The sequence below is a fragment of the Anopheles cruzii genome, chromosome 2, assembly GCF_943734635.1.
Source record: "Anopheles cruzii chromosome 2, idAnoCruzAS_RS32_06, whole genome shotgun sequence".
Taxonomy (NCBI): Eukaryota; Metazoa; Arthropoda; class Insecta; order Diptera; family Culicidae; genus Anopheles; species Anopheles cruzii.
The window spans coordinates 416,888-441,342 of record NC_069144.1 but is presented as its reverse complement, the minus strand read 5'-3'; the positions used below and the strand labels follow the sequence as shown (position 1 = coordinate 441,342).

The 24,455-nt window shown below is 47.1% G+C and overlaps 1 protein-coding gene across 1 annotated transcript; it reads left to right on the top strand.

Moving 5' to 3' along the window:
* Positions 1-406: 406 nt before the first annotated feature.
* Positions 407-24,036, top strand: LOC128269262 (membrane-bound alkaline phosphatase-like). The gene is made up of 3 exons (XM_053006672.1): positions 407-425; positions 22,457-23,625; positions 23,695-24,036. The coding sequence occupies exons 1-3, from the start codon at positions 407-409 to the stop codon at positions 24,034-24,036; spliced, it is 1,530 nt and encodes a 509-aa protein (XP_052862632.1).
* The last annotated feature ends 419 nt before the right edge of the window (positions 24,037-24,455 follow it).

Below are 24,455 nucleotides of genomic sequence, written 5' to 3'. Positions count from 1 at the left end.
TTAAATATCTTTATTTTCCACTCAACTCGGGATCAGCGGGGACTTACCGGGGCACTGTTTGTCGCAGTGAGCCAGCGTGCGGTCTACGAAGACATTGGTCAAAAACTGCAATCAGCATTCGCCAGAGAAGCAGAGAGCGTCGCGTAGCGGAGCAACTCCCAGCGGGGTCAACCGTGGACGTTGATTTATGTGTGAAATATGCTACGCTACTGCCGGCGGTCGTGACGGTTGTGATCCTTTGTTCTGTTCCACCGCCGTCTGTGTGGCGACCGGTACTGGATTCATTTGCCACGGCCATCGCGGGAGCGCTGCTACTTTATGAAGGCCGGCAGTGCCAGTACCAGTGCGTGGCGAGCGGAACCGAAATGAATAAATCTTCGGCTCAAAGTTGATTTTACGCCTCAGGATGTGTCAGGAGTGTCAAAGTAAGTTTGCTTTCAAATGAGTTGGAGCTAATGGTTAAAAAGTGAACGTTTTACAATTCCAAGCAGCGCAAGTGCTTAGCGGAAACAGAGTTGGGTGTTTCCGTCGCTTACAGTCACTTGAGAAATGAGCTTCAATCGTCGTGGTTTAGATTGTGAATAGATGTCAGCGTTAAGCACCAGTTGAAGTTGTCTCCAAAATTCGAGCACAGTAGTCGGAAAACGTCTCAGCAGCTCAATGGAGAAAAGCCATCTTTGATTAAAAGTCATCTACACTAGGCATTCCTTTGGAATAGATTCGCTACTTTATGATTCGAACAGTTTCGAGCAGTTCTAAGCCGTATTTTAGATAGCATAGCACTTTTCACGCGATTCATTGAAAATCAGCGAACAAAATGGATAGAAAATGTGTTCGTTCAATTTGCTCGAGTATCTAGTTATTCTGCTTATCGCACTGATGAGGCGAAACACTGTTCGGAATTAAAATAGGCTTTTACGGTTGCCGTATTTCATTTGATGCTGCTGATGCGTAGCATCTTAGTCGAGGAAGCCTCTAGCTAATTGGACTAATTCACCCATTGATTGGCGTAATATCTGCGTTCTATGCCAATAAAAGCATCACCTGTTCTATGGGCGCGATTGTGGCAAGTGGCCATTCTCACATACCGTCACGTTGCATAGCTCCGGGTGCTGTTGTGTTTGTGCACGGAAATGGTAAGTGGGCGTGAAGAAATTCGACACCTCACCTCTACCCATCCACCGGAGAGCGAGAGAGAGACAAGCCGGGAAACAATCGGTTAATGGACGGGTGCCCTCATATTTCGCTATTCCGGCTAACGACGATACCCCGCCGTTGGTCTACCAGAAATCGGAACCGGCAGCGCAAGGAGCCACGTTTGGGTTCGAAGGGACGCTGATTGGCACGCTGCTACGCACCGCGAAGATGGCCTTTTCGCTCACACAGAGGTTGAATTAATTTCATTAATCATTATCAGTCAGTACCTTTCGGTGAAGCGAAAGTCCTTCAAGAGTGCCGCCGTTTCTCGAGCAACGGCGCTAGATAAATTAATTGGAAACGGAAACGGATATCGATTCGCGCTAGGCGATGCGCGATTGTTGTTATTGCCCCACGTACACACGCGCGGGCACACAGTTTCCGGTGCTGGGCGCAAAATGAAGTGATCGTTTACCAATTATCATCATCATCACTTGACGTAGCGAAGAGGTTCACACATTTTTGGCCATATTCCTGTTCTGCAGTTGCGTAGGTGGTAGTGTTGCGTTCATCGTGTTTTGCTTCCATTCCCGCCCGTTGGCGTTTTGTGTTGATTATGGTAAGTAATGAAAAACTCCACTCAGAACCGGGCGTAGGCCGGAGTTATCTTTTGGTGGGGGGCTAATGTTTGCTGAAGAATTCCGCGTGCACAAACAAGAGTTATCTGATTCAGCGAAGCGCGCCACAACAGACTTTGCTGCGGGTTCTTCGCGATGCTATTTTTGCAAATGTGTACATCAATGAATGGCCAAAAAGGAAGCGAAGTACTTCATGGAGAAGTAAGCAGGAGAATTTCGAAGAACATCGGACAAGCGGCAAAAAGCACAACTATGCTAAACACTGCCACAACAACTATGCGCTCATCAAACGCGTCTGCAGGAGGCGAAAGGGTCATCCAGATCGCTCAGGATCTTTGGATTGCTGGAGAAAGGTTAAACGTTTGCCAAATGTTGTTTAAAATTCTCCGAAAACAACCATTCACACAGATTACATTCACAAACAGGCAAACGGTCGGCCAATGGCCGGTATCGTTGTTGGCATCCTTTTTTCCGCCAAAGGCCATTAACGTTGGTCGGGTTACGATGGTCGTTGAAATTATTTTTGCGACTGCCACGCGCGCATCTGTGACAACTTTGACATTTTGTAGGTCGTCCGGAACGCCCGTGGACATTATTTGGAATGAACTTTCATTCGTTTGCCTGCGAACTTCGGGCTGTCACAAACAGTTTACTTATCGGGCCTACGCCCAATGACGACGCCAATCGCTGGTTCTGTTGATGAATTCGTACAGATTGAGCACTGAGGTTTGGCAATCAGAAAATGTAATCAAGGTTGATAAAAACATGTTTCATTTCGTGCGTAATCCGTAAGAGAGCTTTCGTTGGTATACTATCTTTGTTAGCTAAAATTGTTGCCATACTAAGTGTTAAGTGATTACGAAGTTTTAGTGCCGCCGGTAAAGGTGTGTGGTTAATTAAGGCCAGAACCAGGCTATGGGAGATAAATTATTTGTAAAAATTACTTTCCCTACGAGGTGGGTGTAAAGCAATTTGTCAACGTCCAGCTTGGCCAGCTTGAAACGGCGCAATGGACAGAGGTCATACCGGTCGTAACGGGCCTAACGCAAACGAGACCGGAGTCCGTCAGGTTTACCGCAAGCCACACGAGCTGCACGACGTCCGCCGACGGGCTGGCCACCGATCAGTGGTGGCGAACGTGTGGCGTGGCGGCCGCGTCTCTCCGTCCCGGACCGAAAGGGTGTCAAATGAAATTTTGTCCCTATCTGTCCCGGTAATCTTCTCGTTGATTGGGCCGTCAGCTCTCGTTTGACACGATTCGAGGCTTGACTCACCGACTGGGGGCCAAGCCTAAAGGCGGGCCGAAACCTGTTGCGTCCTCGTGTGTGTGTGGGAGGGAAAATCCAGTTGGTCCCGCAGTTGTCACTCACATGGTCAGTGCGTATCGAAAGGCCAGACGACACACGGCGACGGTCACGAAATGGAAGAAGCAACGACGACGGCGATGACAGCCATTTCGTTTGGAGACCGGATCTTCACTAAGCAGATTATCGGTGGGTAAAGGGGGTTGGGACTGGTTGGTGGGCACCAGATATGCGGCATCGTCAACGTGTTCCGTAACAATAATCTATCGCAACAGCGCGGCCCAATGTGAGGTTTTGGGCCGTTTGGGCAGTTTTTCTTTCGGGGCGACACAATTTTTGCTTAACTGCAGCTGCTCCGATGGGGCACCGTTAATGCTGTCCCCGGGGTCAGGCTCGCGGTGGCTAGGAAGTGCTGAGAAATGATTGCGCCACGTGGAATATCATAATCGCCCGTGCTGCGGGCCAAATCATGCTGAGTAGTGTCGGCCGACCGACCGACACCGGTCGTGACGTTCGTTATCTTCGCTGACGTTCGCGCCGCACCGGGCGTCGGGCTGGCCGGCGGAAGTTGTCGACATCGGTGGTTGATTACGTGCCGATGCCGTATTTTCTTGTACCGGCACGCCGAGTGACATTCGGTGGTGGTATCATAGCACCCGGGGACTAACTCGTTCTGTTCGACAAGCACCGGCACCGTACGGGCATCGGTGTGCCACGCGACTAAATATGAATCACCACTAATGGGTGGTACGGTTATTACGCAAGCTTTGGTCGTGCTATCTTGTGACAGATTCCTGCGAGAGGACGTTCTTGTGCCGGATGACGACTGAGCCCGTGCATTAAGCTCGTCTATCATTATTTCGAAAAACGATTTCATTTATGTTCCGTCTTCAAAGACACTGGGTACGTGACAAGGGGCGCGAATGTACGTAAGCAGCTTAGTTCGGGAGTATTTGCTTTTCTGTCTCTGTCTGTCTGAAAGATAGTAGCTTTTAAATGATTATAAATACAATTGTTTCGTGATACACAGCAGAGTCGTCTGTTGCGTTGAAGGTTACGAAAGTCGTCTATTATGTTTCTAAACATTAATACATACCAAAAGCAATAGAAAACATCGACAATGTCTGAACCCGTTGTTGGCTCAAATATAGTCAGACTAGAACACGGGAAGGCGTTTGAAATGTCTTCCGAAGAATGGAAGAGTATCATTATACAGACCAAATAAACTTTTTCAAATAAAGCTGCCAAGCACAAGCATGAGATGCCGCAGGCTGTGGACGTTGGACCGAGGATTTGAGTCTTCCGCTCGGGTAGTCAATCCCGTTTCGTTCAAATGGGAAAACTGACCGACGACGTCAAGAAACCTCGTGCAACGTTCCGTTGGATCGATAGACCAATTTGTATTTTTAATATGTTCTTTGTTGACATATTAGGAAAAACAGGTAAACCCCAAGAAACGCACACGGAATGCCAGGGAATAGGGAAACAGGGCTTCAAGGTAAACGAGCAGGACCCGGCGCATAATCAAACAAAAGTCAGATAATGAAGGAGACGCTCGGTGCCTTGGTTCGTTCGGTTCGATGGAGGCGCCTGGTGACCGCCATTCGGTCCTACCGACCGATGGAGACGCCTGGTGCTGGATACCGCTTTTAACAAAATACTAACCTGGGAGATAGCGGCGATCTGCTTACGTTCCTCAAAGACGATTTAGCCGATGGCAGGATGGCTTTCGCCGTAAGAAACCCACAAGTATCAACGATCCTGCAGCAACCGGGAGTATCAAAGGACGATGGAGATGCTTGGCAATGCGTCGAATGTTCTTTGCCACTGTTTGGCAGTGGTACCGCTTTCCGTAGGTACCTTATCCAGAGCCATTTTCGGACGACTTGTAGGCGCAAAGAAAAAAAAAAATATTCAAATATTCCGTTTGTGAGGCTCGCTCGATATTTGAATATTCCCACGTCCACATCTGGTAGCTGGTAGCTGCATCTGGTCCGAGAGTAATATTCATGGCCAATATTCTGCATATGAAATTCGATGTTTTGCCTGCCGTGCAGTATCGTGGTTGCGATTTGCGAAAGCACGGTATGCAATTTTTTCGGTGGGCTTTTATAATAATATTTTCTGAGCCAGATTTTCACTTCCCACCCACGGTTTGATGGCTTTTTGCCCATTGCCGACGCTGGCCAGACTTCCAGTGCCGGGCCGTGACTTGCGTTCCGAATAAGAATGAGCTCTCTCATGAGGAAAAAGTTACCTTTCGACACACATTGACGATACAGTCACTTAATCCTTTTTGGGCTTGATTTTACAGCAACAAGTGGTTTCATCTTTTATTTTTATTTAAAACTACGCTTTTTGCATAACATATTCGTTGAACGAACAAATTGAGTCTTATTTACGGTTTATAGGCATATTTTAAATCTGGCATTCTTTTGTAGCATAAATTGTCTAAAATTGTTGAAAAATGTTGTAAACTCAATAAAATTGGAATTGTTGTCAAATCAATGAAAAATATTGTCAACTTGTTGGGCCAGCTCCATAGTCAGTAAAGTAATAGTTGTTAAGTCCATCTAGTAGCCGCAGCCTGTTAAGATCAATTGGTTCGATAGTCCGCTGCTGGAAGTTAATGTATTTTAGATAATGTTCTATAACCGATTCGGATTCAGCTCACTTCATTCAAAGCAATGGGCAATGATTTCTAATTTATTATTCCCTCGGGCCATCATGAGTAGCGTCGTGCTTCGTAATGGGTCCACCATTCCAGCATCGTTGTGTAGCAGAAACCAATCAACCATTTGTCGTCGCAGCGTCACGAAAGCGCCCAGAGGTGAACCGGTTCGATCAAAGGTCAATAAATTTACCACTACTCTCTGTGTATGTTGCATAAAGGTTGCGCGTGAAGAAAGGTTGCGCTCCTTTTGCCGTGAATGGAACGTGAATGGAATCGTGGATCGAACCACGGGGCGCTGTTAGATAAACTGTTCCACCGGCACACTAATACCGTGCGGTGCGGTTTTTCCGGAGCGTTACGTGGGCGCCACGTGGATGTCCCCCCTTAAGCCGGGAGCAGCGGCAGGAGTTGTTTGCTGGGTTTGGTGGGACCACTTTTCGGCCCACACACATCGATGATTGAATGTGAATCCAACTTACAACAAGCTGGCTGGTGGCCTTCCATCCGCATCAACGCACTTTGTTATAAGTCGCCTGTAACGGAACCGTGGCTTACAGCATATCGCTTACAGGTCGCCAGTCGCCCAGGTTCACCTCGCGGTTAGTCGGTGGCGCGCGAATCGGGCCCGAAGAGCCAATGTTCTCCGATGTTTTTCGCTTCCAGCGAAAGAAGTTGAGAACAAATTGAAATACAAAAATAGGGAAAGGCTCCGGGCTTCGGAGACGAGATAGGGGAAACGGGAAGCAGCGCGGCGCGGCGTGGCGCTATCTTGGGTTTCACGAACATAAAAATCATGAACAATCCATGAGCCGCACCCAGCTCCGTGCGCGCTGGCACGCAAGGGAAGCACCGGATCGGCGTGTTGATCCTATTTGAACCGGAATCGACTTTCACACCACACCTTTCGAGTTTGCTCGATTTTTCACGCAAGGCAAGCCTAGGTTCTTCAGGGCACCGACCGTCGGCCACCAACGTACCCGGAGCGTACTGTTTCATTTATTTGGGGTTTTGTTTTTCGGCTTCTGGTTTCGGGGGCAAAATAAAGCGAGACGTCGTTCAAGCCACACCCTGTTCCATTACCGGCGGGGGCCCTGACGAGCACCTCTTCAAGCGTGTCTGATTCTAATGCTATCACTGTGTTGGGCTACAAGCTCCAAAAAGGAAAAGAACGTGCGGACCGAGCCAAACCTTTGGGCGTTCGGCTCGAACTAGCTTTTTCGCACTCTCCGGCGAATTTCGGCGAAACGGTGTGAATAGAAACACCCGACGGGAACATAAAATTCACAGAAAGTGTGTGAGAGAGAGAGAGAGATAGAAGAAGAGAAAGAGAGAGCGAGAAAGAGAAAGTGGTGTTGGTTTTTGTAATGAAAAGTAAATTTACAACCCCTCGTTCCGAGCTTTTCGCAATTTCGAATGAATTGATTTCTTTTTGTCAATAGAATGTTGGGTGCCGCCGGGCTGGCCGGGAGTTGTGATTTTGTTATGCAAATGGCAACTCCACCATCAGCGGGGAGGGTCGCAACACAGATTTATGGTCCGCTGGTGCACGTGGCAGAACCAGCGCCGAATGTCCTGCGGCTGGAGCCAGTTTCGGGAAAACGATAAGTCCTCGCTGCAGTCCGCTTTGTGTGGAGCGTAATTTGGAGCATCTGTACACACTACGTACCGTCGACGTCCGGCAACAAGTACGGTGATCAAAGAAAATATCGCTTTCTATAAATCACCGCGCTATTGGCAGCAAATGAAAGAATTAAGCCATAGTGGCGTGATGCCGGACTGTTACGCCGTTATCGTTTGCTGGTGGAATTTGGCAACAGTTAATGGGGTTTGGTTTCTCGTCCCACGTTTGCTCGTCCTTTTCAATCGAGATCGAAGCAAAACAGCAACGGGAATATCCTGCATTGTACGAAAGGACAGTTGCCACGTTAAAACAAAAGAGCTGGTTATTGATGATGTAATTAGAGTAAAAATAATGCTCAAGGACTAAAGCGTCTGTTGCCAGACGTCGATAGATTAATGGCGCACAGTTAAGTAAACGTGCAAGATTTTTTACAAACCATTTTATAGAATAAAGTATTGGTTCAGCAAGATCTTTTTGTCACTTGGGACCTTTTGTACGTTATTAAATATAATAATAGTCCAACTTAGCTAAGTTTTCCTGTGTTGTTGAAGGAGGAATAAACATTGGAATACGTATTTTATCATGGTATTAAAAAGTGTTCAAGTCCATTCCATTCCGATTCAGTGTGTCATCCCGAACCTCTATTTGTATTGTCCGTTATCTATGGTGCCTATTATTGTTAAACCAAAACATGTGTGGCATTATCCTTTTCGCCACATTTTTGACAAACACAATGAAATCGGAAAATGTTTTCCTGATATTTCGAGAAAACATTCACAAAAAACGTGGATTACAACACACACACGCGCTCATTGATGGGATCGGCGGCCTGTTATCCGGCAGCATCAAGGGTCAAATGGAAAACGTGATTTTCGGAATGAATTGTTTACTGAAACTAAATGAAGGGAAAAAAACTTGAAAAAGGATATCCTTTCATTTCTCGGGAGTGTGTTACGTTGGCAGTTGCTGAGCTCCGTTATTTTTCTTTTGTCCGACTAAGGTTTGTCTTCTGTCCCTTTGAAGTGGGTGCTACTTGAAGTGGGAGTTGTTGTTTGTTGGGATCATTTCCCAGCTCCGAGGCAGACAGATTGTAGTAATCTTTCGGGATAGATAAAACTGTAATGCCAGGAAGGTTGGCTTGGTAAGGGACAGTTAATTTTTAAAGAAACCATGGATGATATACTATAAAATACAACAAAGGCAAAAGGCATTATTGGATTCTTTCGCTCGGGAGATAATTCAATATTAAGAACACGTCTTGCATAACACGTTATAACTTTGAGGCTTTATTCACGAAGTTATTCACAGAGGTTAAAAGTTTCGTGTCTTCCCGCTATCGCGTGCGAATCCAAAAAGACCGCTCGTTGCTGGCACTTAGGCGCTTGTCCCGAGACGATTTCTCGCGCGCAGGCCGATCGGGCAAGGACATTCACCCGGTCGGCCTGGTGGTATTAGTAGCGGCGTTCGAAGCGAGATCGCTCTCCCGTGGCCAGTAGCGCAGTCGTTCCGACAGTTAAGCGGGCAGATCCATATTCTCGCCGCTTAACTGACAGGCATAAATAGATAATTGTAATGTTTTTGTTTAACTGTGATACACCGTGAATAATCTGATTCTGAGTTCAAAGATACGAGAGCGCTAGAAAAAAATATCACTTTTTCCCGCCAAAAACAGATACATGCAATGGGATTGAATAAAACCAAGTTTTTAATGGATTTATGAAGCACACTTTGGCCGAAAAAGCGCAGCGTAATGACATCAAGCGTTACTCTTCTATTTATATCCACCTGCGCGCCATACTCGAGCAACAGTTCCATTCGGGCAGTTAAGAGGAGAAAAAGGAAAACTGAATACAACGAAACAAGTTAAGGAGACCGGCGGATGGAGGTGAGATTGAAAAACTTATGCACGGATAACGTCGACCGTGAAAGTGGCCCGTGACGCTACACGTGGTTCGAAAGTGGAGCGCTACGAAGGACATGGAGAAACATTTAAATACACTCAAAAAGGCGAACAGCCCGGTTGGCAGGCCGGTCATTTGTGGACTCAGGTTTGTTTGCTTACGTTGTGGCCAAGACATACCGGAAGCTGGTGGTTACTGGACAGCGTATAGCGTATGTTCCGGCCACCGGTGGATTGACTGACAGCATAGATCAATGCCAATCACAGCCTACTGGAGGCTGGGTAGAGTTTTAATAAGAGCACAAAAAGATGCATGACACGCGAGGTAGACGCGTGATGGAGATGCAAAATAAGTGAATGTACTGAAAGAGTTCGATAAGTTCGAAGAACTGAAGTGGTTCTCAACACCCAGCAACATTAAAAACGATTTCGTTTGACATTATACTAAAGCGAAGTTAATTTAAATCTCTTTTGATATTCGTTAAGGCGAAACTAAATTCGATCCCAGTAAACGGGTGACTTTCTGCAGTGCTTCAAATGTTGTGATAAATTACTTAAGAAAACAATGGAAATAATAGGTTTATGAGTTTGTCATGCAGCTCAACTAAAAATGCAGTTAGCTGAGCGTGACATGAAAGTTCTTTCAAGCCTGACACGTAAGTACTGCTTTGCATACAAAGAACACAAAGTGTTCCTATGAATCTGCCGGCAGCAAGAAGCGAACTGAGACAAAGCATAATTCCCTCCATTTTTCACCATGAAGTCTTCTACATTGCAGCCGACGGCTTTTAGTTTCAAACGGAGCTTTCGCCGGTTCCGAGAAGACTAATGAATGCATGCAGCCGTTAGCAAAAGTTGGCCACAACTGCTGAAGGCGATGAAATGACATGTGGCTTTCTCGCATATGCGAACAGTGGAACCGTTAGATCCTGTGGCTGATGATGGTAGTGGTCACTATCGCCGGAAGCATGCGAGCTTAAACGTCAGAAGCTGTTTAAACTAACGACATTTATTATGTGCTTAAACGAGACTAATGGAGCCCATAGCTATGGGTATTCAATGCCGGCGGACAGCCAAAAGCCGATGATGAAGTGTCATGGCAGAAGAATTAGAAGTCGTGGAGGTATCATTTTTAAACAGTAAAATAAATTCGATGTTTGGATTCTTTGAATAGTCATTTTTCGTATGAAATTCGTAATACTGCACAACGCTACCAAAATGACCTAGAATTTCACCGCAACAAACCGGAAAGCGGGACCGGAAACACCTCGAAAGTGAGTGTACCAACAGTCATTACGATGGGAATTGAACATATGGCCAAAGTTTTATGAGCTTCCTCTTAACTTACCTTCGATGAGCTGCTTTCGAAGCATCACGGCTAAGAGCAAATTTTGGTAAGCACTTTCAAAACTGCCATACCGCCAGTAACTGCACCTAATATTAACCTTGCACACTGACTTCCGACTTGCCATTATTGGCTCTTAGAACGGAGCGCGATAACGATATAGCGTTCCGTGCCGTAACGCGTCACAATCGTTATGGCATCGATTTCGCCGAATATGTTCTTGCGGTGCGGGAACTGATCAACTTTTGCGGCAATAATAGGGCGTAAAGTTTACAGACAACAACGGAGATAAAGGAACAAAAATTCTTCGAAGCCGTTAAACGTTTTATTGTGCGCCGGAGTTTTAAATCTCTTCACGAAATCTTGCGCTCCCCATTGCATATAAAAATTGTGGGACAAAAAACTTTAAATTAAATTGAAGAACAGATTTATCTTTAACAAAAAAACGTCTTGCCCTTTTCCGGTCCGCTACAGACCGGAACTTTTTCGGAGCGGAAAGAACCGTAGTTCGAGAACCGAAATAAATTAGTCTAGCGTTATTGCTTCCACCCGGCTGAAAGTTAAGTTTATTCAAGTGGACCATCGAAATTCTAGGTAACAGACAACCTCGTACGTGATCCCTGTTGGGTGAACGGCTGGATTTTACCGATGGTGGCGAAGGACCTCTTCTCGAAGCGGATCCGCTTTTTTACTTCCACTTCGTGCTAGCTACCCAAAATTTGCTTCGCGCTTTCATGGCCACTTTTTGGCGATCCGGCATGATTCTGCGCCGGCACTGGGCGGACACGTTGCAGGCACCACCATAATTATCTGCAGCGGGTACGATGCAACTTCATCTTTTCCATGATATTTGGATGCCAATGACACCCTGTGGAATGGATTCTCCCGGCTGGACTCCCAGCGGAACGACTCTCTCGCACTTCAGAGGCAAGCGCAAGGCAAGCACTTTCGAAGGATGGCGCTTGGGTGAAGTTTTCAATTTTACGTGCATGTTGAAAAACGCAAACAAGAGCACAGAAAGGATTATGCTCCAAATGGCATGGCAATGTTACCGTGTGATAGCGACGCGGACGTGACAACAAAAAGTCACGGACTCGAATGAAACGAGGAGGAACACTCTAACTGACTGCTGTAACGGTAGATAGTAAATGTGCACAATAAAAATGGTCCTAAACGATTGTTTAAAGTGGCTTACGATTGAATGGGCTAGCAAGGGAAAAGCATAAGCAGATATCGTATTTTCAAAATTGTTGTTTTAAATTTTTTTTATTAAGATAATACTTGTATTAATTAAATTTTTAAACCCCAATGAATATCCTCGGGAGCTTGCTTGCCATTCCTCAAAGGTACTGGCAGCATGATGATTTTCCACCTCAGGACCGGATCCGTGGCCTAGGGAGGAAAAAACCTCTTGACCATAAAGTGCTGATCGAAGTGCTTAGAGTTTACCATCGAAAATGCAAATTATTACAGCAGTTCTTTTCGCGGGGCAACAAGGGTCCGACCGTAGAATTCAACAACCGCCCGCGGCAACGATGCAAAAGGGTGGTCTCCACGACGGGATCCTACGAGCTGCGGGTTCTGCTGCTTTCCACTAACGAACGCTCATTTTCCATTCGCATTCCCGAGGGAACCGAACGGTGTTTCGAACGAGGTTGTAAAAAATGTAGTGGAAAGCTATTCGGGAAATCGAAATGGCTGCGGCCAAAGATAAATGACAGCCCATTTGACGCGCCAGTTCCAGTTTTGCTTAACGCCGAAGAGTGATTGTAGCATATTTTTCTTCTTATAACCCCCCAACGCGAAAGGGGGACAGTTGACCGAAGGACGAGGACCTAAAGGGGACCATATGGAGCCGATGGGAGGGCTAACTGAAAGCGGAAATGAAAAACACAATTCTGGAAAGTTTAGCTCATCATCTTCCATCGCTGTCTCGTGTCCGGAAACTGGCAGGACAGCTTGGGTACGTGTATCGGGTGCAATAAAAAACGGCTGACGGCTGTGAAGGATATCCATTTTGGATTGCGTAGCCAATGTTCACGTCGGGTTTGTTCTTTTTCCGTATTTTCTGCACTTTTTCTTTTCGTTCACGTAACTTTGTTCTGTGTGGTAAAGGGCCTCCGCACAGCCCGGCTTAAAGTCTGAACAAGAAGAGTAAGATTAATGAGTGTTACAAAGTTAAACCGCCCACCGAATGCTTTACTGCTGAACTTTAATGCTGTACTGTACCGTGTAACCCGTAAACTGGTGGAGCCCTCGGAAGCCCGTCGGTGATAAAGTGTTTGATAAGCCAACAAGCGGGATGGGATTCATGGGATCCGAGGTACGCCGGGCGCTGTGCCGTGTGGATGTAATGTGCCCGTGAATAATTAATCATAACAATGTCAAGGCGACGGTGCTTTTATTTGAGTTTAGAGTTGTGTACTCGCTAAGAGGGATCAAGCGTAATGCACACTGAGCGCCCAAAAAATGTTGAAAGTTGAGTTGCGCAAAAATTACCTTTACGCAATTGACTGGGTGGGGCTCCGTCAAGCCCTCTTACAATCCACATGCAAACAGAGATCGATCAATATGGGCCAACTAATTAAACACCTTTCCTGGGTGCTAGTAACATGATTTCGAAGTAAAGGCGCCGCCACAATACGGCGGTCAATGAAAATCTAAATCAGAAATTCGTACACTAGTTGGAATTTCGTGAAAGTAAACATAACTTTCACGGGCGTTGTGTAGTTCGCTGGAATCGGAGTGCATACCAAAACTGAATGCCATCGGTCATCAATTTTCAATCTGCGAGTCTGGCATTTGGGATTTGCAAATTCGCGCAAATTCCGGCATTTGGCATTGTTTTGAGAAGTATGTAGTAACTCTCGACCCTCGCCAATTTGACCGTTTTTTGATAATTAAAAAATATTTGCCCAATGCGTGTGGTAATGGATATTGAAGCTTCAAAGATTATGAAGGATGGGATGCATTTTATGCACCCTGGTTCTATTATTAAAACTTGTTATAGTGTAGGCATACCATATGGTCCACTGATATGTTATATTGGGACATTTATTACGTAGTGCCCTATCGTGGATTCAACCTATTTTCTTTTCTCGTGCCTACCCTATTTTAGTTCCTGTGGACTGTTACTATGAAATGCTTTTTGGATATGTTTTGTTACACTCTCATACTGCAGTTTGCAGAAATCAATCAAACAGCGTGAGAAGTAGAACTGCTCACCGAATGCCATCCAATTGATACAAACAACCGAGGTCCGTGAAAATTTAAACATTGCTCACTCACGAGAGCCAACAATTCCGAAACACTGGGCACTGGGGAGATAAAAAAGGAACACTCTAAACACGGCACAAACCACGCTGTGCAGTGGAATTTGCATTTTGCGTAGTATGCTGTGTTTGTAGTTAAAACACAAACTGCAATAGCAGGCACCACAAACTTTGGATGCATCAAAGTTGGCTCGCTTAAATTCCCCGAAGCAAGCGATCTGCGACACCATCGTTCGTCGTTGGGAAAATAGGTGTACCACCGATCGTTCGATGTACAACTGTTTGCTACATTTTATACGTGTAAACAGTGTGTTCCCGACAAAGTTCTCGGTTGGTGTGCAAATTTGAGCCATTCATAAATTAGTGTCCGCCCATGGGGCATTCCATTAGCATTAGCATTTCACTCTCCTCACCAGTGGGCAGCGGTGGGTTGATGTGTTTGTTTGAAGCACACTTTTCACATATTGAAACGGTTGTGTTTGCCAGTAAAATTATAAAGCCATTCCGAGTTCATAGGTAGACAACATGGGCACGACCAAAATGGAAGCGAATTGATTTATTCGTACAGCCGCCACTAGGGGACTGCACCAGACTTTCGTATTGCTAAATCGCCAATTCATCGGCACAGTAATCGGCCACTGAAAAGGGTGCGTTCAGTATACGGCCTGGGAAATGGTGCATCGCATTAGCTAAGCTGCGCCGATGATATTAGCCTCGAAAGTAGGGCGCGATGATTTATCGCCATCGATTCAGGGTGATATTCCTGAATGTTGGCCCCCAAAATGTTAGCTTCCGGTGGGTGGGTTGGCCACCGTACCTGCAACGTACTGCGTTCGATGAATCACGATCACGGCGATGAATGAATTGCAGTAAATTTTTCACCATGATCCTGCTGCTGGTGCTGCTATCTGCACACACACACACGGGTGCACGTCGCAGAAAGATGGATCGTTGTGCAACGAGTCCCGGCAAACTTCAGCTTCAGCCCATCACCATCGCCAAACACCGATGGCGGGCGCTAATGGTTGTAAATGGCTTTGACTATCATATTTTATTGTTGATATCAGTTTTCCGACACCTTGCGAGCGGCAAGGGCGATGGGCGCGCTATCGCTGGGCTTCGTTATTAATATCCGTCATTTATATTGGTTTGCGCGTTCTTTTTTTATTGCAGGAGACAGCCGGCGGCCAGAAAACTATTGCACCAAGGCCACTTAACGGGGTGAGTAGCTGCTTGAGTAGCTCTCGTTAGGTGGGAACACGAAGCGAAACTCGATATGACGCGCCACACGAAACTTGATGAATTTATTCGATTAGTCCACGCCATTAATATGTCTAACGACTTTCCTAGTCGATAGTTATGATTTTTTTGTTTTAGTTTTAAGGCAATTATGTATCTGAATGATTTTGTGTTTGAAATTGATTTGAAATCGTTTTAAATTAATTTTCGACCTAACTTTTACCCTTTGTGTCCTTTTAACTGTCCGATGATTAGCGATCATCGCTTCCGAAAACCTCCGTTGAAAGTAATGCAATCGTAAGGATAATTATATTCATCAACGTGAATATTCCAAGCCGTACTATAAGACATACCTTCCGAGAAGTTTCATCTGTAAATCGGTTGGCCTCTGGCCATGGTACTTAAGAGTTTCCAGGAAACCCAAGTCATTAGAAATTTGTGACAGTAATCAAGGCACGCACACCAGTTCTTCGGTTATTACGGCTAACAGAAGGACAATGTCCCTTTCGAAACGTATTTAAGACTATTATTACAAAATGCCTAATCAACAAGATGCACTAATTTGACTTTCGGGCTTTAATAACTTCAAGACGGTGAAAGTTTCGTCCCTATTTGGGGTCCCGCCGTCGAGTGCATGTGGTGCTGAGTGGTGAACAACTCAGCGGTAAGACATTAATTAAGACATCAGGGACCAGCGATAAACTGAAAGAGCACAGCAAAACTGTTCCCCTGCTGGTGGACGAGCGTGGGGCGAAAAGCGAAGCGACTCCTCTGGCATATTCTACGAGCAGCGCAGAAGCACATAAACCTTGATTCCTGGTCCCTGGGCTGCAGGACCCGGCACTAGAGAGTGATGATGATTCTAATTTAAAGCAGAATATATCAGTTTCCACGATCGCCATAAAAATCCCGACAAGACTTTCATTTGTGCGCGGCAAAGAAGAAGGAAACGATATTAAAACCAGGGCGCTACTCAGCCATGCTCCAGCGAGACTGCGGAACGGATGGCCAGCCGGTCGGTCGGTTTTTTCGAATGTCTACTTTATGGCGTAGCGAATGAGATAACTAGCAGTGTTCTGCAATTGAGTACTTCCCACGGAAACCGCATCGCGGGAATTTGGCGCCCGGAAAAGCGAGACCTTCCGAGAGACTTGCCATTGCCGTTTCTTTTTGCACTGAGCTTAACCGCAACAAAGCGTCCGCGGTGCGGCACCATGCTTGATTGCTCTCTTTGGAAATCCGCGTTCCGCTTGATGACGTGGCATCGGCAGGACTATATATTGGCAAAAGGCGCCCCCCCCGGGGCGTGATTCATAAGCAGGAAAATAAATAACCCATCAAACAACGGCGTGTGTCCTCGGGCGATTATTAAATGTTTATCGTCTGTCGGTGGGCGAGAAAACGGATAACTTGCACGCCCTGCTATTGTACCAAACTCAATCATAACCGGGAATCGATGGACCGTAAATGCTCCGGGAATGATGGGTGCTCCCCGAGGCTTGAGGTGCCAACGGTTTTGATGGACATTTTTATGAAACATTCGCACTATTCGCCACTAAACACAGGGCGCCTGTGTGGCTTATGTGGCTGCGGCTGGAGTGATGTTTTTCAAATATTAAACACATTAAAAACGTGCGCCGTCGAGTGGCGCTGGCTCAGCTTTTCCGTCCCCAGCTGCAGGCAGGCAGACAGCAGACAGCAATCAAATGATAAAACTATGGGTTAATGGGGGTAATCTAATCCCCGCAGCAGCAGATGAGCAGGATAATGGACCCCGGGCGGTTTAAGTGCCTGGCCCGGCCCAGTGGGACTGCCGGTGGAAAGTGTGCGCAATAAAGCGAAAAAACGAGTTCAAGTGGACAAAAAGGAAGAAACCGTTGCGATAAAAAATAGAAATCGTCAGATGATGAAGATTATTTCATTGGAACTCTCGTTAGGACGGCAAATTGTGGTGCTGTCCGTAATTGCGGCTGATGAGATGGAGATTGCTCCGTGGCCTACTCGGTTGGCGCAAAATAAACTACCGACAATTTGACCCACAATTCGGGACGTTTGATGAATTGGTTATGTCTTATTCAAAAATAAATCAAACACTTAAAGGAAACTTGTGTGTTTTGTAGATAAGGAGCCGATCGGCCATTCCTGCACCGTAGCGAAACGGACCACGGAATTGGGGCACTTCAACCTATCGATCACGTAACCCATCACCGTCGCTTTTGCTGCCGATACGCGTAATTGAAGATGAATAAGTCAAGCGATGTTAGTCCAATGGGACGTTTCGTTTAATTACCCGGCGGTCTGAGAAGTGGCCACTACACTGCTGTCGTAAACAATTGTCGCAGACGGTCGTCGCAGTTTACGGAGGCAATTAATAGAAAGTACGCACCGTCCAATTAACTTCACCTTCATAAAAGAGGCCCGCTGGCATTAAAGTTGTATGGTCCTTTCAGAATTGCGTGACGCGAGCGTATCTCGCCGGGAATTAAATGCCGGGTGCATAATTTATTCACTTGCTGAGGTTGGTTGCCGTCGCCACCGCACTATGCGGGCCAGGGTTTTTTGGACATTTATTCACCCTCAAGACGATTGACCCAACCGGAGAAAGATCGTTAATGTATTGGCTTCCAATTCGATGCCTGTAGCCTGCACTTCCTTTTCAGGCTATCTGAAGCCTATCGCTGAACCCGAAGACCATTAATAACAATCCGTGATCCGAAAACGAAACACGCTTTGCTTAACACGACCATTAGAAGCCGAGGGAGCCGAAAAAGGGGTCAACATGGGGCGTCTTTTTCCCATTATGTCTTCATCACACACACAGGTACAGACCGAACCGTTTCTAAAGTGTGGAAAATCCTAGACGATAATCCAAATAATGTCTTACCCATTTGTCATGGTCCCGCCGGCTGAGTCTGTTGCCGAATGCCGTAGGCCGAAGCTCGTAGATGGCGAAAAGACGAAAGAAACGGTAATTGTTTTAAAGCTTTCCACCGGAAGCGCCCGGTTTTTCAAGTGCTACACGACTCCGATCGTATAATCTGCTCACGGGAAGCCGATTTTTCTTCCGCTGCACGGGAAAGCGGAAGTGCTCGGACCTGGTGCTGGCGAGGCAAAAGACCCAGGCCCCGGGTCGGTTGCATGCCAAAAGGAAATTTGTGTTATAATTTGGAAAGCAGGAAGCAGGGGCGCGGCCAGAAAAGAAACCTTGTTGCTGGCCCGGATCCGCCAGGATCTGGGGAAGAAAGTTTATCGGTTTTCTTATCGGGACCAAAGTTGATTAAAATTCAAACTATGAGCTCTCGATATTTAATCAACGGAGGCGACGACGACGGCGCGTGTGTGGTGAGGTGAGATACCGTGGACGGTTCCGGGAGGAAAGCTTTACGGTGAATCCCGCAGGATACGGTGGTAAAGTTTCGTGTAGTTTAATTTGCAACTAACTCATCGCTCCCGGATCGCTACGGCGCGTTGGTTCGGGCGTGCGGTTAGCGCCCCAGAGAATCCGGGGAGGGGACATTCAATTTTGGTTAGCAAGTTTGTGAAAGAATTTACGCCGAGTTAAATTACCGCCTCGGGTGTTCGTTCCAGGGTATCAGCTTTTTTGCAAGGTACAAGATATTTGCACTTGCTGTAGAGTATGATTTATGAAATTTAATTTTGCTTCTGACGACCACTTTCGGCAGCAGTTCGAGTACTGGGGCTCATGCAAATAGTGTGTGTGTGCAGTGGAATATTACTCGGTCCCATATGCTCTTCGGCATGATGTTGAACTACAAGATTTAAATGTTCGCCGGGCACCTTGCACTCACTTCGCAGCGAAGTACACTTTCCAAGTGGTGCAAGTACTTGATGGCGTATAGCATCGTATGTCAGGATGTCAGAGCCTGCTTCGAGCGAGAGTTGCGACGGACCCGACAACAAACATGGCGACGGGGATTAAGATGACGTGCACAGGAATTGCTACAAAGTACCGGCTACCGGCTTTTTCCATATTCACATACACAGACCGTTACGATCGAAATGGTGGCAGTCGCGTGCGTCATACTTTTTCTATTGGTCTCGTCATTTTTTGACAACCAAATGGGGGCCATACAATAGCTGATGCATTCATAGTAAGTCTCCGAGCTACTGCAACCGAGGGCTAAGGAAACAAGTCTAGCAAAGCGCGCCTCAGGGTCTTCCGTGGGCTACACCTGTGCCTGCCTAGTTGTCCATTGAAAGTTGTTTCGGGCAAAACATGGCTACACAAAGTCACCATGGCCCGCATTGTGTGTACCATAGAAAACTGCCAGGATGCAAGGTGACTGACGACTAACTTCTGGGCGGTATCCGTGCGGAGGTGAACCATCGCCCGCAAACAATACCAAACTGGAGCGACAATGTTTGGCCTGTGACCCGTAACACTCACCTGTACACACCCGCATGTTTCTGCCCAGTACCCTCAACCGACTCAAACTAATTCAACCACCGTCGGACTAAAAAAGGGCAAAATTTCCGACAAAAACAGTACTTTGGTTTGCAGAAACCCAGAAAACGAACCCAGATTGGTGGGCGCTGTGGCACAAAATGGCTCAAGTTTGCATGCTCTTTTAAATAAGGTTATGTTTTGGGTTGGACTAAAAACGCATTCAATCACCAGCGAGCAAACTGAGGGCTGTGTAAGGGCGTCACTAAACAGGTTCACTAGCATCAGATCCACCCACCGGAACAGTGGGGAACTTGCGGAAACATTGCCCGTCCGCTGTGTCGGACAGCAAGCCAAACGTACGACATTAACATCACTGTAATTCACTTTGCCAGGAGCAATGGGTCATTAATTGGGTTAACCTCTGGAGGGTGCTGGTGACCCTCTGGGAGGACTGGCACTGGATAAGTTTGTTTCGGGCAGAAAGTTAGTGAAACACGAACGAGGTTAGCTCGAAAGGAGAGTATTTGAACCCGCACAATGGGCACAATGTATGCCTTTGCGATGAAACAATCGGTCAGCGAACACGAACATTTTTATATAAATACGAATAAGAAAATTCATCTAAATTCTCAAGTGTTGTTTTAGGTAAAATATATCTAATGTTAGATGTTGTTAAAGAAACGGAGTAGAGAGTGGAATTTCGTGGTAAAGTGTTGAATTGGTGATAGTGATTAATCGAACAGGCAATTAGGGAAGGCTTCTTATTCACGGAACAGACTGTGCATTAATATCACCATCAATCACTCCAATTCGACCACGTCTGCCGTCGGTGAGGACGATTGTGGAACAATTACTTTGATTTGAGCAGAATTTGCTCCAGAAGCTCCTAGTCGGCCGATTATCGTGAATTAGTTCTTTGGTTATTACTTCTTGCAATATATTTTCGCCGCACGCCGCTAATATTGGCGGTTTAAATATTCAGCTGGGACCGTATCCTGAGTGATTTGGGCTGCGAACAAACAAAGCTCGCAAGCGCTTCTCGCGCCACCTCCATTTTTACGACGTTCCAGTGCTTCAATAATGCAGGATAATTCAATTTGTATCAAGGTAATGAGAATATTCACCAGCGGACACCCGCGAGACACAAATCCGAATGTGGAAATTGCTGGGCGTTACGACATCATCGTCGTGACAGTGCCGTGACGTGACAACAGCCCGTCTTACAAAGGAGGCACTACATGGATCAGGTGGGCGACCGTGTCGGAACACCAATCCGAGTCGGTGTGGTGTTCCACAGGCACAGTTTGTTTAATAGATTAAATTAAGCCACTCAGCAGCAGTGGTGGCAGGGTCGGAACGGGCAACGGGCAAGCATAGCATCGGGATTGGGGCTGGCTGATGGGATTTGGGGGGACAGAAACAGCGGCACAGAAGTCAGAACAATGCGGTGTACGAAACGACACCGTACACCCCGGCAATCGGAGACTCCGGGAAAGCTCTTTCGCAAGCGCTAACTCGAATCTGCTGGAAGTTGCTGCTCCGTAACTGTCGTAAGTGGTGTGCCATCACGGACGCAAACACGACAGGGTTTTACGGCGATTAGGGCGTCTAGTACCAATCTGGTAGTACATTATTTTCTGGCAATTTCGGTGTCGTTGGCTTTTTTAAATGGGTTCCCGCAGCAATTTGTTTGGCTGTTGATGCTGACGTTAGAACTGTAGGATTTAGAATTATACACATGCCCTTGATTGCGTGACACTCGAATTTTACAACAGGTTATAACTCCAAAACGTACATATAAAGAAATAAATAAAAAAATACTCAAATCTACAAGGGACCATTACCATTACCATTTTACAACAGAATTTTTCAGGATGCCCGTGAAGGGTTTACTCGAAGTGAAGTTCTTAGACTGTCAGTTGGAAGTTAGAACGCAAGAAGATACAATTCCTAATTTATGCACTGCCTGGCCTACGTACCGCAGAGAAGTTTAATTTTGAATTTTAAACAGTTTGAGGCCCTTTGCCAGAGGATTTTACATACCTAATAAATCACGAAAAGTTGTTACCCACCAAACTGTTGTGCTTATTAATAGGTTCTGTTTAGTCGTGATTCCTTTTGAATGATTTCGTAGAACCGGATTGTTTTGTTGTCAGTTGTTGACTTAAACATTTAATCGATTAATCATTCGACGCAAACTAATCATTCCTTCAAAGTAATCATTCCCACTATACAATGTTGGGGTTTGTTTCAGAGTGTATTAAATGATAAAATGGGCACGTGTACTAAAACCCATCATCACATGCACTACTGGACGGAACTCCCGAGGTCCTGGCATGCTTTCGCACCGAGCCTGTGTGTGGTATATTGTTTTAGTACAATTGCCATTACGGTGCCATTTTCAATTCGTCGTCCATGGCCGCGCAGCACTTATCGCGCCACAATACGGTACGTTTAGCGTAAGGGTCTGCCTTTTCGGGGCCTGGCGATAACGCCAAAGTCCACACACTTTTAGCCTCCGGCCCCCAAATCGGTCATTAAGCGTGAGGTGACGTTTCGTCTGACTGGGGCAATAACGGCAATTCACGCCGTCGGCTGACCACGTTGTCGGCAGACCAGAGTAGGCGTGTTTGATACGGCGATTGCTCCGTGATCGGCGCTGATGGAATGAGAATAGTAGAACAGTGATTATTACGATTTGGGAGTATTATAAGGCGAACCCTCGGTGCACACTGCATCAGTTGTGCCAAAGGTGTCAGAAGTACAGCACTGCGGTCACCAAAATGCGTTCCACACTCTTCCGGTTGAGTTGTGTTTTGTTAACCTGCGGCATTGTCGCAGCAACAGCAACAGGTATAGCATACTTTGATCGAACCGCCTGGTTTGCAAAGAGACAAACGCTTTCGTGTGTTCCACAGACGATGACACACGTAATCATCCGAGGTTGGCCGATGAGCCGAACCTAACCGTTAGCTCCAAAACGGTTGAACAGGAGCGGACCATCGAGTACTGGCTGGAGCAAGCGAAGGCGTCGGTTGCGGATCGGATTGCCCAGAGGGAGAACAAAAATATTGCCAAAAATGTGATCCTCTTTCTGGGCGATGGTATGTCCATTGCCACACTATCGATGGCCCGAGTGTACGCCGGAGGCGAGGAGAAGTCTTTCTTCTTCGAACGATTCCCGTTCCTGGCCATGTCCAAGACGTACTGCGTAAACTATCAAGTGCCTGACTCGGCCTGCACGGCAACAGCTTATCTGACGGGTGTGAAGGCCAATTACGAAACTATCGGCGTGAATGCGCACGTCCCGGTGCGCGATTGTGAAGCTGGGCTGGATCGCTCGACGCACACGTCCTCCATCGGGCAGTGGGCTATCGATGCGGGGAAGGACGCTGGCATCGTGACCACCACGCGGGTGACGCATGCTTCACCGGCTGGAGTGTACGCGCACACCTCGTTCCGGGATTGGGAAAACGACAACGACGTGAAGGCAGATGGTTGCAATCCGGACCGTGTGGACGACATCGCCAAACAGCTGGTGTACGGTGAGACTGCTCCAAAGCTGCGCGTCATATTGGGTGGCGGTCGGCGAGAGTTTCTGGATAGCGAAGTAGACACCGATCCCGAAACGGGTAAAGCTGGCCGGCGAACGGATGGAAGGAACCTGATCAACGAATGGCTGAAGAATGGGCCGGTCGGGGAGAACCGGACCTTTGTGTGGAAGCGCTCCGATCTGTTGGCGGTGGACCCCCACCGGACGGATCGTTTGCTGGGAATGTTCGAACCGAGTCACTGTGCCTATAACCTGGATCGAATCAGCGACGGATTGGCGGAGGAACCAACCCTGTCCGAGATGGTGGACAAGGCAACAGACATTCTGAGCCTGAACCCGAACGGGTTCTTCCTGTTTGTCGAAGGTGGTCGCATCGATCACGCCCATCACGATAATCGGGCCCGGTACGCGCTGGACGAGACGGTGGAGTTTGACAAAGCGATCGAGTTGGCCCGCAGAAAGTTTAGCGAGGAGGACACCCTGATAGTGGTCACGGCGGACCACTCGCACAGTGTGAGCTACGCAGGATATCCGGTAAGTGGGTTGGCGCGGGCGCTGCGATAGGACCGAGCAATCAATGTCTCGCTCGAATCATTGTTGCAGACTCGTGGGAACGATATCTTCGGCAACGCCGGAACGGCCAGCGATGGCTTGCCGTACATGACAATCAGCTACGCCAACGGGCCGGGCTACAAGAAGCACGTGGATGCGGCCACCGGCAAAAGAATGGACGTGCGTGATATGAAGACTGATAAGAACAACTTCGACTTTCCCGCCATGCTGCCGGTGGACTCGGAAACGCACGGCGGAGACGACGTCGTCATGTATGCGTCGGGGCCGTGGGCACACCTCTTCACTGGCTTCTTGGAGCAGAACGTTATCCCGCACATTATGGGCTATGCCGCCTGCATAGGCCAGGGAGCGAAGGCTTGCCCGGGAAGTTGACTGGTATAGACCGTAAGGATAGCGATTAGGAAGTTGATGGGCTGTTGCGGTCAGCATAAGGCAATCGGATTTACGTTTGATCCTTGCTCCACGAGCTGCCGGCCCTTGAACATAATTAAGGTTTTATAGACTTCGAATCAATTAGTGATAGATATAAGGAAGCCGATCAATATACAACTTTACAGACAGACTGATAATTGGTTTATTTGGTTCAGAAACAGAAAGCAGTGCCACCGGTATCGGAGATTATCAGATGTCAATGGAACATTGTATTTGGTTCTCCCCCAAAAAGTCCCCCCGCGATAACGGTTCCTTACGCGCCGTAAGACACTGCTCCACTCGTCCGTGCCACGGCGTATTTCGCGGACAGACAGACGGCAGCCAGGGAGCAGTAAACGATTGATCAAGTGTGCATTGGA

Excerpts from the sequence above, each read along its gene's own strand:
- LOC128269262 (XM_053006672.1), top strand. Across the intron at positions 23,626-23,694 it reads TGAGCTACGCAGGATATCCG|ACTCGTGGGAACGATATCTT; the intron begins GTAAGTGGGTTG and ends TCATTGTTGCAG.